Source organism: Armigeres subalbatus, chromosome 3, assembly GCF_024139115.2.
Source record: "Armigeres subalbatus isolate Guangzhou_Male chromosome 3, GZ_Asu_2, whole genome shotgun sequence".
Lineage (NCBI taxonomy): Eukaryota > Metazoa > Arthropoda > Insecta > Diptera > Culicidae > Armigeres > Armigeres subalbatus.
The window spans coordinates 363,985,613-363,999,952 of NC_085141.1; the positions used below are offsets into that span (position 1 = coordinate 363,985,613).

At 38.4% G+C, this 14,340-nt stretch overlaps 2 protein-coding genes and 1 long non-coding RNA gene across 3 annotated transcripts; 1 reads left to right on the forward strand and 2 right to left on the reverse strand.

The window, feature by feature from the left end:
• Window positions 1-4,416: 4,416 nt before the first annotated feature.
• On the reverse strand, window positions 4,417-6,789 carry LOC134223456 (uncharacterized). Its single transcript, XR_009982585.1, has 3 exons — window positions 6,598-6,789; window positions 6,415-6,495; window positions 4,417-4,554 (listed from the first exon to the last, which is right to left on the reverse strand). It is a non-coding gene; the product is annotated as an uncharacterized LOC134223456 (long non-coding RNA).
• Window positions 6,790-10,069: 3,280 nt separating this feature from the next.
• Window positions 10,070-10,803, forward strand: LOC134223457 (large ribosomal subunit protein uL23m). Its single transcript, XM_062702603.1, has 2 exons — window positions 10,070-10,503; window positions 10,571-10,803. Exons 1-2 carry the CDS (start codon window positions 10,210-10,212, stop codon window positions 10,730-10,732), a joined length of 456 nt encoding a protein of 151 aa, XP_062558587.1. The 5' UTR covers window positions 10,070-10,209; the 3' UTR covers window positions 10,733-10,803.
• Window positions 10,804-12,694: 1,891 nt separating this feature from the next.
• On the reverse strand, window positions 12,695-13,545 carry LOC134223458 (uncharacterized protein CG13380). Its single transcript, XM_062702604.1, has 2 exons — window positions 13,203-13,545; window positions 12,695-13,139 (listed from the first exon to the last, which is right to left on the reverse strand). Exons 1-2 carry the CDS (start codon window positions 13,380-13,382, stop codon window positions 13,014-13,016), a joined length of 306 nt encoding a protein of 101 aa, XP_062558588.1. The 5' UTR covers window positions 13,383-13,545; the 3' UTR covers window positions 12,695-13,013.
• Between the last annotated feature and the right edge of the window lie 795 nt (window positions 13,546-14,340).

Genomic DNA, 14,340 nt, shown 5'->3' on the forward strand with positions numbered 1-14,340 from the left:
TTCTGCCCCCCGTTTACTTGATTCTTTTGGGTGAATAGCATTGCGGTGTATCGTTTGGCGCGGCCGTACCTTTCAACAGTAGGCTGACCAGATCCATTCGGTGGAAAAACGGGACAAACGCATTTGCAAAACGGGACATGTCAAAAACCTTGTGACAAAATTCAAGAGCTGTGGAATTTCAAAATTTATGGGCTTAGTTTTAATTTTCCTTGTAAGAATATTACAAAAAAAGTTTTAGAAAGATTTTTTCACAATCATAACCTTCTATTAAGTACCTTAACTAACCTTCTAAGCATGAAGTCAGTTGTGAAAAAATACTGAACAACAAATATTTCACTCTTCAAAGGAGCGCGGACAAAAACACGAAGGAATAAAAAATTACGTATTTTTCAATATTAAAAAAAATGTGGAATTTTGAAAAAAAAAATAATCCATTTTTAAACATGCATTAAGGTCTAAGGATTTTATGACTGACCAATATCAAAAACTTTTCCAATTTTGAGCAATTGAAAATAACAAAAAATAGTCAAAGTATCCTTTCTGAAGACTAGTTTATAGTTCGGAAAACGTGTCACGGGAGTTGGTCCCTTATGCATTTTTCAAGGGGGGAGGAAGTTTCGTTTTCCTAGCCCAAATCCCGCCCCTTGAAAAATGCATGCGGGACCAAATCCCGTGACACGTTTTCCGAACTGTAAACCAGCCTTGAAAGCCGGTGTGGACATTAGACATAAAAAAATAATTTTAAGAAAAAAAAGTCGAAATACAAATGTGAAAAGAGTAATGGGATTATTGATTTTCCGTGCAAAAACCCTCTTCCATGAATATAAGTGAGGAAAAATCTGCGGAACAAGAATCTCAACAAGAAAAGAACATTATTAAGAAGTAATTTTAATTATTTTCATGAATATAGTTGGCGCATGTGAATAAATATCAAATCTAATCAATTCACAGCTTTTTTATCGAAATTGATTTAAATTATGCTAAAAGAAGCATCACATCTCGGGAATCTTGTCCATTAATTTTGTTCTCATGTGCTTCCAAATAGACCCACACATATGGAGGCTCCTGATCTGTAAACTAAGTACGTGAGGACCAAAATCCGATCGAATTTTCACTTGGTTTGTAACCGCCTTAAACTCGATTTGGTTTTGTTCAGTTTATTTATTGATTATTATTATTTTTAAACATCTTTTTTTTTGCAGTGGATAAATTCGAATTATTTTGAATTATTCAGAAAGACTTTGAATGATTCTTAATGTTTCGAAAAGAATCAAACGATTGAAAAATATGTGGTAAAGCAGATAGTAAAGCAGACTTCGCTAGATGTAAAAAATATCGAAAATGAACTTAATCTGGAAGTCTGTGCTTCTGCGCTTCATTTTATTAAAGTTGTGAAGTTGAAGCGTGACCTGATTTTCAGGATATACTTGCCCGCATAATCATGGACCATACGTAGACCGCATCTGTTATAATTGAAGAGAATAAGTGTGATTGTAGCTATGGTCTCACTAATAGTAGTTAACTATAAATGGACAGTCTCATATACTATTTCAACAGTAGCTCAGATGGTAAACGGCCAAACGACCATATGAGTAATAGGCGGTTAAGTATAATTAACATTTAAATCCAATCGTTTTTTCGAACAAAATTTTCGATGTACCATACATCAGTTGGTAGATGTACAGTTGAAGAACTATATAATTACACATCGACAGCATGTTATGTATTAACAGTAAGTGTTGATGTAGGGCTGGTATGGTGAATCCAGCTTAAAATTGTATGCTAACAATGAAGTGAATAGTGACAATATATCTTATAACGCATATGTAATTTTGACTGCATGGTATGTCGTTTTTCATTATGCGGGTGCCTACCAAGGTACCGGTTCCGTTCAATCCACTAATTGAATTGGTCAAAATTTAATGCCGTTTTGGAGCTCTTTGGTAGAATCAATGAAAAAACGGGACAAATTGAAGATTTCCTAGATTACGACGGGACAGCACAATAAGGTCTAAAAAACGGGACTGTTCCGTTAAATACGGTACGTATGGTCAGCCTATTCAACAGTCATTCGCCGCGTGAAGTTTTGTACAAGTACCCATTTGGGAACATTACAAACGCCGCGCAGTGTATCATATCCAGAAAATCTGACAATATATTTCTACGTTAATCCCGCTCAGTTTAAATTATAATCATTGATAGTATATATTTTTACACTAGCTTAAGGCTACCTTACACCTCGGGAAAATTTTCCGACGGATTTTGGTCCCTGTGCATTTTAAATGGGGCCGGGATTTTGATTTTCCGTGCCCAAATCCCGAAAACATCGCATATGCAAAAATACATGGGAAAAAAATCCGCGAACCAAATTCTCGAGGTGTGAGGCTACCTTTAGGGTCTGTCTCATTTGGAGAACTAAACTTAAAAGTGACAGTTCGAAAATTAAAAAATCACCCCGTTACAAGAAAGGCTGGTGCTACACAGCAATTCCAATAAGACATCGATGGAAAATGATTCGATATCTGTCAAAAGTAATCTTGCTCTGCGTACAGGGTTATTCAATAACTATATAAAAGTCACTTTTAAGTTTAATTTCAGTTTAATTATCCAATCGAGACAGACCCTTAGGGCCGATTCTCACGTAGCGTTTTTTCAAGCTGCGTGCACGCCGCGTTCACGCAAGGTACCCGGCATCAAATGTAGTCGTGCACACGTTCACTTGTAAAAAAACGCTACATGGACATCGCCCCTTAGTATAACTTTCAGAAATAGCGGAAAAGTTTAATTTAAAACCATTCTCGGATTAGTTTTATTTCTGAGTGTAGTTGATATACGGTACGGAAAAAGTTCTGAATTACATATTTGGAAGCATATCTCAATGTTTTGAATATTTTCCAAAAATGTATCATACAGTTCGGAACTTTTCCCGTATCATACATCAACCAGATTTAAATTACATTTTGTCTAGAATTTATTATAAGCATTTTAAAATAATCTCCCTATGCTGTGCTGTAGGATCTGTCAAAGTTAACACCGTCGTGTGTCTTCTTCTTATTTTTACTTGGATTCGTCTATTATAGTCCAGTGATCTTGGAATACTAAGTTTATCAAAAACAGTTCCCCTTGGTGGGCTCTAGATGCTTAGCTGTACTCAAACCGGTCTCTATTATACAATATTTTAGGCATAGACAAACAGACGTAACAGCTTGAACATGTTTCAGAAAAATCCATCGCCCAACTCCTCTACTACCATCTTGCGAGCATGTTAAACGAAACAATGTTTCGTATGACATTGTCACCAGAAGGCGCTGGAGTGAAATGTCAAATTCGAAGGATTACGACGCTAGCGCCTCTAGTTGTGAAACGCGCAATCGATCTAATTCAAATTGAGCCTTGAAGTCATCCCGCATAATCATGTACCATAAATGGATAATTACTCAAAACGTTCATAACAATAAAAAACGATATTCCTACTATTCTGATGTTTGTTCATACTTAAGATAAACTAACCAGATCATGGATGGTCTTCACACTATGGTATACTGTATTTGGCCAATCGACTATACGGGTAATAGGCGGTTAAGTATAATTACAATATAAAAAAGGGCTTTTTCCAGTACATTATTTTCGGCTTACAGTATATGGTACAGTCTAGTTATAATCATTGTTTTAGATTAGAACAATAAGGGATGTAATACGTAAAGGTTGGTATCGTGTTCAAAAGAAATTTCTTTTTCTATCTCAATCACATGTTAAATTCCGTTCACTGAATCGGAAAAGTAAAGAATCGAAACAAAATTCTTACAACAGTATCCACATGAAAAGAACAAAAAACAAAATTGGCATTTGTAAGGTTCCCACGCAAAGTAATGGGAGCTGTCACTTTACTTTCGGAAAAATATTCTGCTCGATTATTCCGTAAGTAAAAGTGACAATTTGCTCCATGCAGATCAGTTGTCAAAATTCCTCTTGGTAATATTGAACAAAATTCCGTAACCTCTCTACTTTTTAAGTCGATACTGGCCTTAAACCGTAGAATTATATGAAAGAAAAAAATTATGTACCATATCCCCTATCTTATACTGGAAGCACAGAGAACAGACATTGAGGCTCGAACAAAATTTCGTGCAAAACATGTGTAAAAAATCAAACCGAACCTCAACGCCATCGACGTCGACATTGCAACTCACAAACTTTTTTTCACATCACGATGGCGCTGGTGTACTCTTGTATGCAGTACGACACTAGCGCACAGCGGCATTTTTTGCTGATGCTAGCGCTGATTTTGCAGTTATTTCAAAATGAACAGTAAAAAGTTATCACAACATAGCGAGCGCAGCTTCAACGTCTGTTCTCTGTGCTGGAAGGAAGGGCAACTAGAATCATTTTCTATTTATTAAATAAAAACACGAAATTTAAATATGTTACATTATTATTATATAGTTTATTGCAATAACTACTTGATAGCATAAAGCAACATCTTTAATGCGTCTTCCTTGTCACGGGTTGTATGGTATCCAGGAAAGTTGCTCCAAGGTGACGATGTGGTATGCTCTGAAAGAAACACAGGAGGGGAATTCTTGTATCATAAATATGCAGGCTATCCAGCTTTTTATTATAGCTACGGGTCAACTATGGTAATGCAGTTTGACACATGCTGTGTACGGATTTTATAGTATTTGCCATCCTAGTAACCTTTGTATATTTGCTGAACAAATAAAACGTCAAAATGATTGGCTTTATTTTGAAACCCAATTATTATCAATTCTAACTATTTCTCTTTTAGATGGATTTCAATCGAAGCCAGGTTATCCAGGGCATGGCGAAATTGATGAAGTTCCAGTTATACAGTTTTAAATGTGGATTTATCGTGGGAGAGAGAAGCGGTTATAGTACTAAAATGCAAGCAAGTGTTCATAGTACTAGGATCGAAATCCCGATGGAGAAGGCTACTTTCACAGCCATTCGACAGATATCAAATACACTTCATGTTCCGATAATTTGGTTCGGCACAACCTGCTCGCTCCAAAAGTATCGATTTTTTGACGACGAGTTTTTGCACGCACAAAATACATGCACCTTTTGAGTGATTCCTGCCCCTTTCTGTTGTTTTCCTTACGAGCTCTAATCTCTGATGCATAACGTCAATCTACCTCCTATAAATGATCAACGGTTGAGGGTGCAGAAGTGAAGAAATGTGTTCCAAGTAGATTGGACTTGGCCAGTATCAATATTAACTCTGAGCTTGAATGTTACTTAGTGTAGGTGTTTGTTTGTTTCTTCGTGACCATAACAACAGCTCGCGATCCCCTGACGGTTGTTAGAACTTGAGAACTTATGCATAAGATGATAATCTTTTGAGTGTATGCAATACATATAAGAATTGTAATAGATTTGATTCCAAGTTAGATTCCCTAATTATGTCTTTAGGCTAAAATTAGTAAAACGAATAATCGACGAACAAGCTAAAATCATATAAATGGTCAAAACCAGTGAAAACAAGGTTTGGCTAGGGTCAGACAAGGCCGCATTTATTTTCGTTCCAGCAGCTTTTTCCCAGTAAAAGACTCTTCAGCCAGACAAAGCGACAGAGAACGATCCGGAGTGATTAGCACTTGAGTTCATCCCAGCCGATATTGTTAACGGTATCCCTGCCAGCGGTGTATTCCTTCGCAGTCATCATCCATTGCGAATGCTGTATTTTGTCGTATCATTATATTTGTCCAGTGGATTCTCGCTATTGAATTTGCTGGAATTCCAAGTGTGCTGTCTATCCAACCATATTTTGGCCTTCGTAATGGGATATACAAATTCCGCAGCCGAAGGTTTTCTTACTGGTGATACAAAATTTGTTAATGTGACAAACCACCAGGACAGAGAGTTCAAGTGTAATCCTCCGAGGGTGACGTCATCCAAAGGGAATGGGACAAGTTCTTAAATAGGTCCAAAGTGCTTTGTCAAAATTGAACGGAGTTATTAATCCTCGTCTTTCTGGAACCGTCTCATTTTGTACCTAACATCAGCGTCCTCAGCTGGAGATGTGGGGACAAATTAGTTGCAGCCACCTGCAACCGAGCCCGAGATCCCAATTTCTTGATCTCGATAGCAGAGTTTATGACTCTATGATAACAGAGACAGTGAAATAGTAATCTTGAATTTAAAGACCTAAAACAATAAAAAATAATTAAAATATATGAATAATAAATTATGGACGACTCGCTACGATACGCTTCAAAATAAACAAGGTGAAAATTTTCGCTCCATAAACAATTCTGTAGGATTCCTAGGCAACGAGAATTATACCATAATCATTGTACACAGTTAGTGTCAAAATTGAACTGCCATAGTTGATTTATGGCTAGCGTAAAAACCTGGATATTTAATTCTTGATATAATTTAAGATAAAATACTTACCAACGCTAATTCCTTCTGCACAAAAGGTCGCGAGATTCACCACCGATCATCACCATTATCCGACCAGGAACCGTTTTTGGACTAGAAAAAACATTCAAGAGTATAGATATTTTATTGAGTTAATCATCATAATAATTGTTATTCTTAATAATTATTATTATTAGGCGAATTGCAATTTCTTACCTTTTTGTTTCGTTGCGAGAAACTGCAAAAAATAACTTGAAAAAAAAATCTGGTTCCAGCACATCAGCATTTTTGTCACTATAAACAAGCACGGAAAATTACAGTCTATCAAACGACAAACACAAACTTGTCGCAGAACTTCAACGTATATCATGGTTTTATAATTCAAGGATATGTTTTCCAAAGTGTGTGTGGAACTGCAAGGGCTCAAGTGTTGGAATCTGCCGATATAATTACGACAGAACAGGCACAGTGGAATGTCCAACGAGACCGGGGGATAACCGAAACGGAGTTGCAGAAAGAAAAAGATATTATTTCCCGTCAATAAAACCGATGTTTATTGGAAGACGATTGGATATAAACTGAATACATTTATGATTTCTTGGATCTATGGTGAGGGGAGCGTGGGCCAAAACGCCAGCAAAAGGATGCAAGTGCAAAAATATCGTTACAATTCAACACTCCTCCTCGATATTTGCAGCCTGCTTCTAATTGTTCAACAATCTACCTCGCAATCCCCGACACCAATAATCAAAATTATTGTCCATACAGTCCATAAACACTTCTTTATGTTCATCTTGATTTGCCCTAGTTCTTTGCAACAATGAATCTTCCGGATACTTGACCACCTCGTTCCAATTTGATGAACACTTCAACTCGAACAAGTTTTCTCGTAGTTCACCAAGAGGTTCACCAATAGCCACTACCTTCTTGTACGGATCGACGATGCTGCACCTCAATGATCCAAACTCAACTTTCAATCCTCTCTTCAGCAGTATTTGGACCGATAAAACTCCAATGTACAGACTCGGTATGTACAACACCTCTTTGATCCAGGTCGTAGTCAGTTTTCCATTGCCGTCAATGCACCTCACAGACCCTCCGCCGATACCGACAGACTTCACCACAGAGCCATCAGCTAACACTACTTCAGTATTCACGGTCTCATCCAGTTTTCGGAAGAACTGCTCATCATTGGTCATGAGACACGAACAGCTACTGTCAATTAACCAACGCCCTTTTTGCTGATGCTGCTTGGCCGAAAAACAAACCGGGTTATCATTTTCATTTGCTTGCTTCGCTTCGACGGCACCTCCGTTGTCCACGCTTTGCATCTTCAGGAACAGACGACAATTCCGCTTGAAATGTCCTGGCTTTCCACAATAAAAACAAATTTTCTCCTCCTGTCGCTTCGCATATGTCCTCAACGCTTTTTCACCGTTCTCCAAACTTGCACTCGCTAGTCGTTCCGTCTTTCGTTGCCACTCGTCGAGTAACTTCTGCTTCACGATCTCCATTGTCAGATCTTCATCTTTCCGGCTTTCTAACGCTGTCACTAATCCGTCACATGAATCAGGTAGACTCCGGAGCACCATTGCTATTTTTAAAGACGGCTCTAGCTGCTGACCCGCGCATTGTAGACGATCGAAGAGTTCTTCAAGCTCGAACAGATGTTTCTCCATTTCGGGTCCTTCGACACGTTCTTCTCCTACACGTAAAAAAATTTAATGTTGTTTATTATTAATATTTCTAATACTTTTTTGCCAAAGCAGGCGCTTAATGACATGTATAAGAAAAAACTTATACTTCGCATTAGTCACATACATTCGAAAACTTATATGAATGTTATTAGCTATTTGGTATGGGATCATTCATTAGGTGGCATAATGAGGAGTATAAGTATTTTCGAATGGTTTTTTGTCATAACATATAAGGTTATTTTTTTACGTGTAGATTTAGGTTACAGATCCGTTTCAGGAGCGACACGCGTGATGTCATACTCGTCTTCTCATGATACGCCTTCAACTTGTTCCAAGCCTCCTGCGCCGTGTCTGCGTCCCTCACCAAGTTCATCTGGCTATCCTCTATAAATAACACGATCGTTGCCAGCGCCTTCTGACTTGCCTTCCTCCATGTTGTTGTGACAGGATCCGGCTTTGGATCTACCACCACAAACCAGTAGTCGTCCCGTATCAACAACATCTGCATACGGATTTTCCATGTCGAATAATTGCTGTTGTTCAACAGCGGAAACGAAACTTTCTCGGCCATTTCTCATTCTTCTTCACCGGATGAAAATCTCTTCCAAACTAATTATCCGACGCGCTTAACTTTCCTCTCGACTTTGAAAAACAATCACAAATCGCAATAACTTTTCTTCAATCTTGGGTCACTTTACCCCCTGGTGCGTTTCGTACCGTTCTCCCCTCGCACCGAAAACCAACAGCACACAAAGTCAATTACTGTTTACTTTCTCTATTCTTTCTACCAATTTCTTCCTCTCTGGGCTTCAGCTTTCAGTCAGCCAACTCTTCCGTTCTCACGACGACTGCACTACACAGGCAACTACGCGTTCCGAACGGGTACCGCAACGAGCAAACCAACCAACGCACCGCGAAAAAACGAACCAACGCCAGCGAACAAAGCCAAAGCACTGTCTTTTTCACTTGGACGCTGTGTTTTCGCCAGCACAAACTACTTTTCTTCTGCACTATAAACTCCCTTCTGCTGGGCCGATAACCTGTTGGAATCTGCCGATATAATTACGACAGAACAGGCACAGTGGAATGTCCAACGAGACCGGGGGATAACCGAAACGGAGTTGCAGAAAGAAAAAGATATTATTTTCCGTCAATAAAACCGATGTTTATTGGTAACCGATTGGGTGTCAACTGAATACATTTATGATTTCTTGGATCTATGGTGAGGGGAGCGTGGGCCAAAACGCCAGCAGAAGGATGCAAATGCAAAAATATCGCTACAATTCAACATCAAGAAGATACATAATTATGTTATTACAGCTTGCCGTATCATTGCTATAAGAGTTATCAGTCGTTTACAATTAGTTATAGTTTTGTTTCGAAATAATGAACAATAAGAAATTATAAGGAAGAAATGAAGTGTGAAATTATTGCATACGATATAGTAGATTGAACATGCTGTATAATACTAGCTCTAGATCAGCATAAATCGCTGATGATATAAATAGTAACAATATTCTTTAATAAATATGATTAGTATCAACAATAATGCATACCGTTTTCGATTATGCGGGAAGTGTATTGAATTAAGGTGTTTACACGTTCCAAGCCACTTGCTCAATTCAAGACAAAATTGTCAAAACGACTTATCTGCTTTTGTAAACAAAGATTCAAACGACGATTTGACGAATCTGATAGTTCTCCCACGCAAACCAATACCACCAATAGGTTGGTGAAGGTTTCCGCTACCTGTTGATGGTGTTAGTTTGCGTGGGAGAGCCATCAGATTCGTCAAATCGTCGTTTGAATCTTTGTTTACAAAAGCAGATAAGTCGTTTTGAAAATTTTGTCTTGAATTCACTTGCCTTGTCTAAACGCAGCATAACAGCTCGAATACATTTTTTTGCGCTACTAGTTGTTTATGCAAAAAGTAGCGCGAAAAGTGCGGTATTATTGCCAAACCCCCATGTTTTTTGTCTGCTGTCAAGATTTGGAATCACCCACGTTTTGTTTACATCAGGGAGAAGACTGCTATTATCCAATCATCAGGACACAGATTTTAAAATTATTCAGTATTTTGAAAGTTCAAACCAAATTTGAATTAATCCGACATAAATCATCCTGAATCACCATGTCCACTCGATGGTATCCCATCTACCAGCGAGGCAATCCGCAATTACGGGTATTTTTGCCAAACTTCTGGATGAAATTGGTCCGGCCGGAACACGAGCAGCCCCCAAATGTAGTGCAGTTTGCGTGCTCGATGGAAATGACCAAATATGACGTGAAAAACTATCTGGAAAAGGTGTACAATATCCCGGTTGTTGACGTCCGGACTCGGATAGGCATGGGAAAGACCAAGCGGGACATGATCATGGGGTATATTTCCAAAAACGAGGACACCAAACTGGCTTATGTTACGCTGGTAAGATGCAAAATGTATTTTTTCGTTCTATGATTAATGTACTTTATAATATTTAATTGTTTTATAGCCGAAAGAAGTGAAATTCGATTTTCCGGACATTTTTCCGTCAGATGCCAAGCAACAAATAGAGGATGATAAGAAATCGCTGGACGAAGCCAAGCAAAATCACAAAAAATATCTCGAAAAGAATAAGCACCGACCCGGCACGCCTGGCTGGTTTACAATTTAAGATTGTGGAATTCAGTTTTTATTTCAATTAGTTTAATGAGTTAAAAGAGAAAAAAAAAACAATTCAACCAATGTTTTTTTTTTATTCATTTTAATTTTATGATTTTATTTTATTTTCTATCCACCTTTATTACTAGAAGAGTATACTAAGACATTACCATTTGGCCCGTTCACATATTTGTTAACAATGAATTTCAATACATGTGAGTTATTGAATTACATCTGAGACTTCGCTTCAAGGCTTTTCAAATGAAGCGTTTAATTGGCGATGGCGTTTAAGACCAAACAACTTACCTCAATTTAATTAGCTTGAACTAAATCTGGTAATATCAACGCACCCTCTGACCACATGCTATCTGCGTTGATTTAATTATCGCTGAGCGATACGCCTACCGAGCAACACGTCCGATGGGCACGTCAATAAGATCCTTAGATGCAACCGGACCGAGACCTCACTTTAGGCTCCGGAGTCCGGAGGGTCTCGCTTCGTGATGATATCTCGGGTACTTATTCAAAAGGACGTATATGATTTTGTAAACAAAGATGCAACCCTTGATTTGTCCAATCTGACAATCTGTGGCAAGTCAATTCATTCACCCATCAGATAAGGATGAGCTCAGTGCAATAGAAATATAAACGAAACACGATAAAGTCGAGTCAAGTACGAGACACTGAAGACGGCCTCACTGTTTAGGACGAAATACCTATCTGTAAAGATAACAAAAACGTAGTGGAATTAAATGGAAAGTACTAAACTAGTCTTGAACAGTTGAAGACATTTCACTAAAAGCGCTTAACTAATTTTCTAGAAATAATTATTAGCATGTCCACCCATGATATGAAACAATGTGTCAACTTCTTCTTCTTCTTCTTATTGGCATTACATCCCCACACTGGGACAGAGCCGCCTCGCAGCTTAGTGTTCATTAAGCACTTCCACAGTTATTAACTGCGAGGTTTCTAAGCCAGGTTACCATTTTTGCATTCGTATATCATGAGGCTAGCACGATGATACTATTATGCCCAGGGAAGTCGAGACCAAGATTTTTTTTATGTACATCAGGTTATCCGACTTGTCAATATCCCCAACTCAGCCATCTTGGATTTTTGTATGGAATTTATGCTCGTTTGTTTACGTTTTGCACTGAAAATATATGTTTCCTCCCCGCGCTGGTTATTCCCATCTACTGACGAAGTCGGATAACCTGTACATAAAAAAATCTTGGTCGAGACAATTTCCAATCCGAAAATTGCCTAGACCGACACCGGGAATCGAACCCAGCCACCCTCAGCATGGTCTTTCTTTGTAGCCGCGCATCTTACCGCACGGCTAAGGAGGGCCCCGTCAACTTACTCACCAAATCTATATCGAACAATACGCCAGCCGACAATTAATACGAAACTAGCATAATGCAAACGCTCATCAGCAGCCGACAACCCCTGTCGACACCACACCAATTCCGCGCCAGTAACGCCAGTACAGACCTATCCGACAACACCGGCGCGATACCAACCTAATGCAAACAGGAACCGTCATGCGCTAACACGCGTCCACACTACACCAACCCCGCGCCAGCATCGTCGAACAGCATAACCGATGTCAAAGCGCCATAGATGCGGGAACGGCACCACAGAGAATGACGCGGGACATATGTACAACGAATGTCCAACTATTACTATAGTGGTGTCTTCGATCACTACAGGCACTAGGCAGTATTATACTAAGTCTGAGTAAAACGAACGGAAGTAATCATCAACATTACAATAACAATATTATAAAATGCGAAATAAGAAAATATCGAAAATATAGATTCGATGTAGATGAATGATAACGTAGATTTTCTTATTTAGCTCTAACAAACTTGCCATTTCCGGATTGGCAATTCTACGCCTTTTTTTGCAAAGCTTACTAAAGACCCACATTCGGAGATTCGGAGTATAAATAGAAAATAAACGCGGAAGATATATTTCTGGTCGTCTATTTATGCACTTTTGTTGGTAGATGTTAACTACATTTACTTTTAGTTTGTTTTTTTAAAATGAAAAAGAATCGTACGTAGTTTTAAAATGGGCGAAAGCCGCAAACATAAACATTCACTTCTTTCTCTGATTTTAGAAAGATTGACTCCTTACGTTTCCAACTACTATTTGTTAGAATCCGCGGAGGTCTACCACTTTCAAGCAATAGTTGGATGGGAGCAGAAATATGCTTAGTCGTTATTTACGTTTTGCGACCTTCGCCTTTATTAAATAAGTGTCAATTCATTCACGCTTAAACCACTTTAAACCCTCTTACCCAACTTGATATTGGTTAATCCGCTCTGGTTGCCGTTTTCTGGAACTTCCTTGAGAAAGCGATAGCTCTGGCGACATTTCGGACAATGTTGGAAATCCATCAAATAGAAGACCTGCAGAAAAGAACAAGTCAATGAAATTATCACCACATAGAATCACATCAAAAAGAAACATACATTCGGATGGGCCACACACGGGCGGAGCACTCGCCCGTACGACGCAAAGTTACATAAATCGCAAACAATCTTCGTCTTTGGCCGCTTGCAGATACAGCTCGGGTTGTAGCTTGCTGCTTCCGTCAAACGATTGGCCAAAGTGGATTGCTTCGACGGCGGACGGTGATTCGATTTCTTCATTTTCTGCACGCAAAAGATAACACAATTCTACATATAAAATGTTCAACAAACTGAAGGAAACTATTTTAACAAAAGGTAAAAGTATTTTTATTCAAGTAAATCAAACAAAAGGATTCACAAATATTCAATGTTTTTTTTACTAATGGCGGCTTTGCAGTAAAATCAGTAAAATTGTTTCACCGACAGAGAAAATGTATAGTTAGTTCAATGCTATGGGGCTGATTACAAATTACGTAAACTGTGACACTGAAGAACTGAGCAAAATAAATATTTACAATATTTATTTATATTTAATATTTATTTCTGATCTTTTCAAAATTTTCCTTTTTACTTTATCTGTCAAAGTTCTACGTCTACCGCACTGCCCTTCTACGCATAGTTGTCCCATATGTTAGTTTTTGTGGATTCTGACTTTTCACCATAGAGCAGTCTATTTTGATGCATACTTTTAGGCTGTGAACCATTCCACCGATTCGTTTAACTTTTAGTTAAAATTTGACACTACGATGGTTATTTTCCCATCGTGGTTAAAATTTTACTCCGAAGCCGACCCATTTGAGTTCTGACAGATTGATAGTTATTCGGAACGAAATGGATTTGGCGCCAATTTTCTCGCGAACAAAGTTTAACTATCGAACTGTCAAATCTAACCATGCTCCGGAGCAGGGTTATTTTTAACCACGGCGAAATAACCATCGAACTGTCAAATTTTAACTAAAAGTTAAACGAATCGGTGGAATGGTTCACAGCCTTAGAAAACTGTAACAGAATTCGAACTTTGTTCGGAAAATCATTGAAAACAACATCAAGTCTATTTGTCCCATTGCTTAATTTCTACGCATAATAGTCTCGCGGTGATTAAATTCATCATTATGGCGGATTCTGTTATTTTATGAAGCAACACACATTGAAATAGCATTTTCTGTTTAGATCTTGCAATCTTAGCCTGTTGCACTGG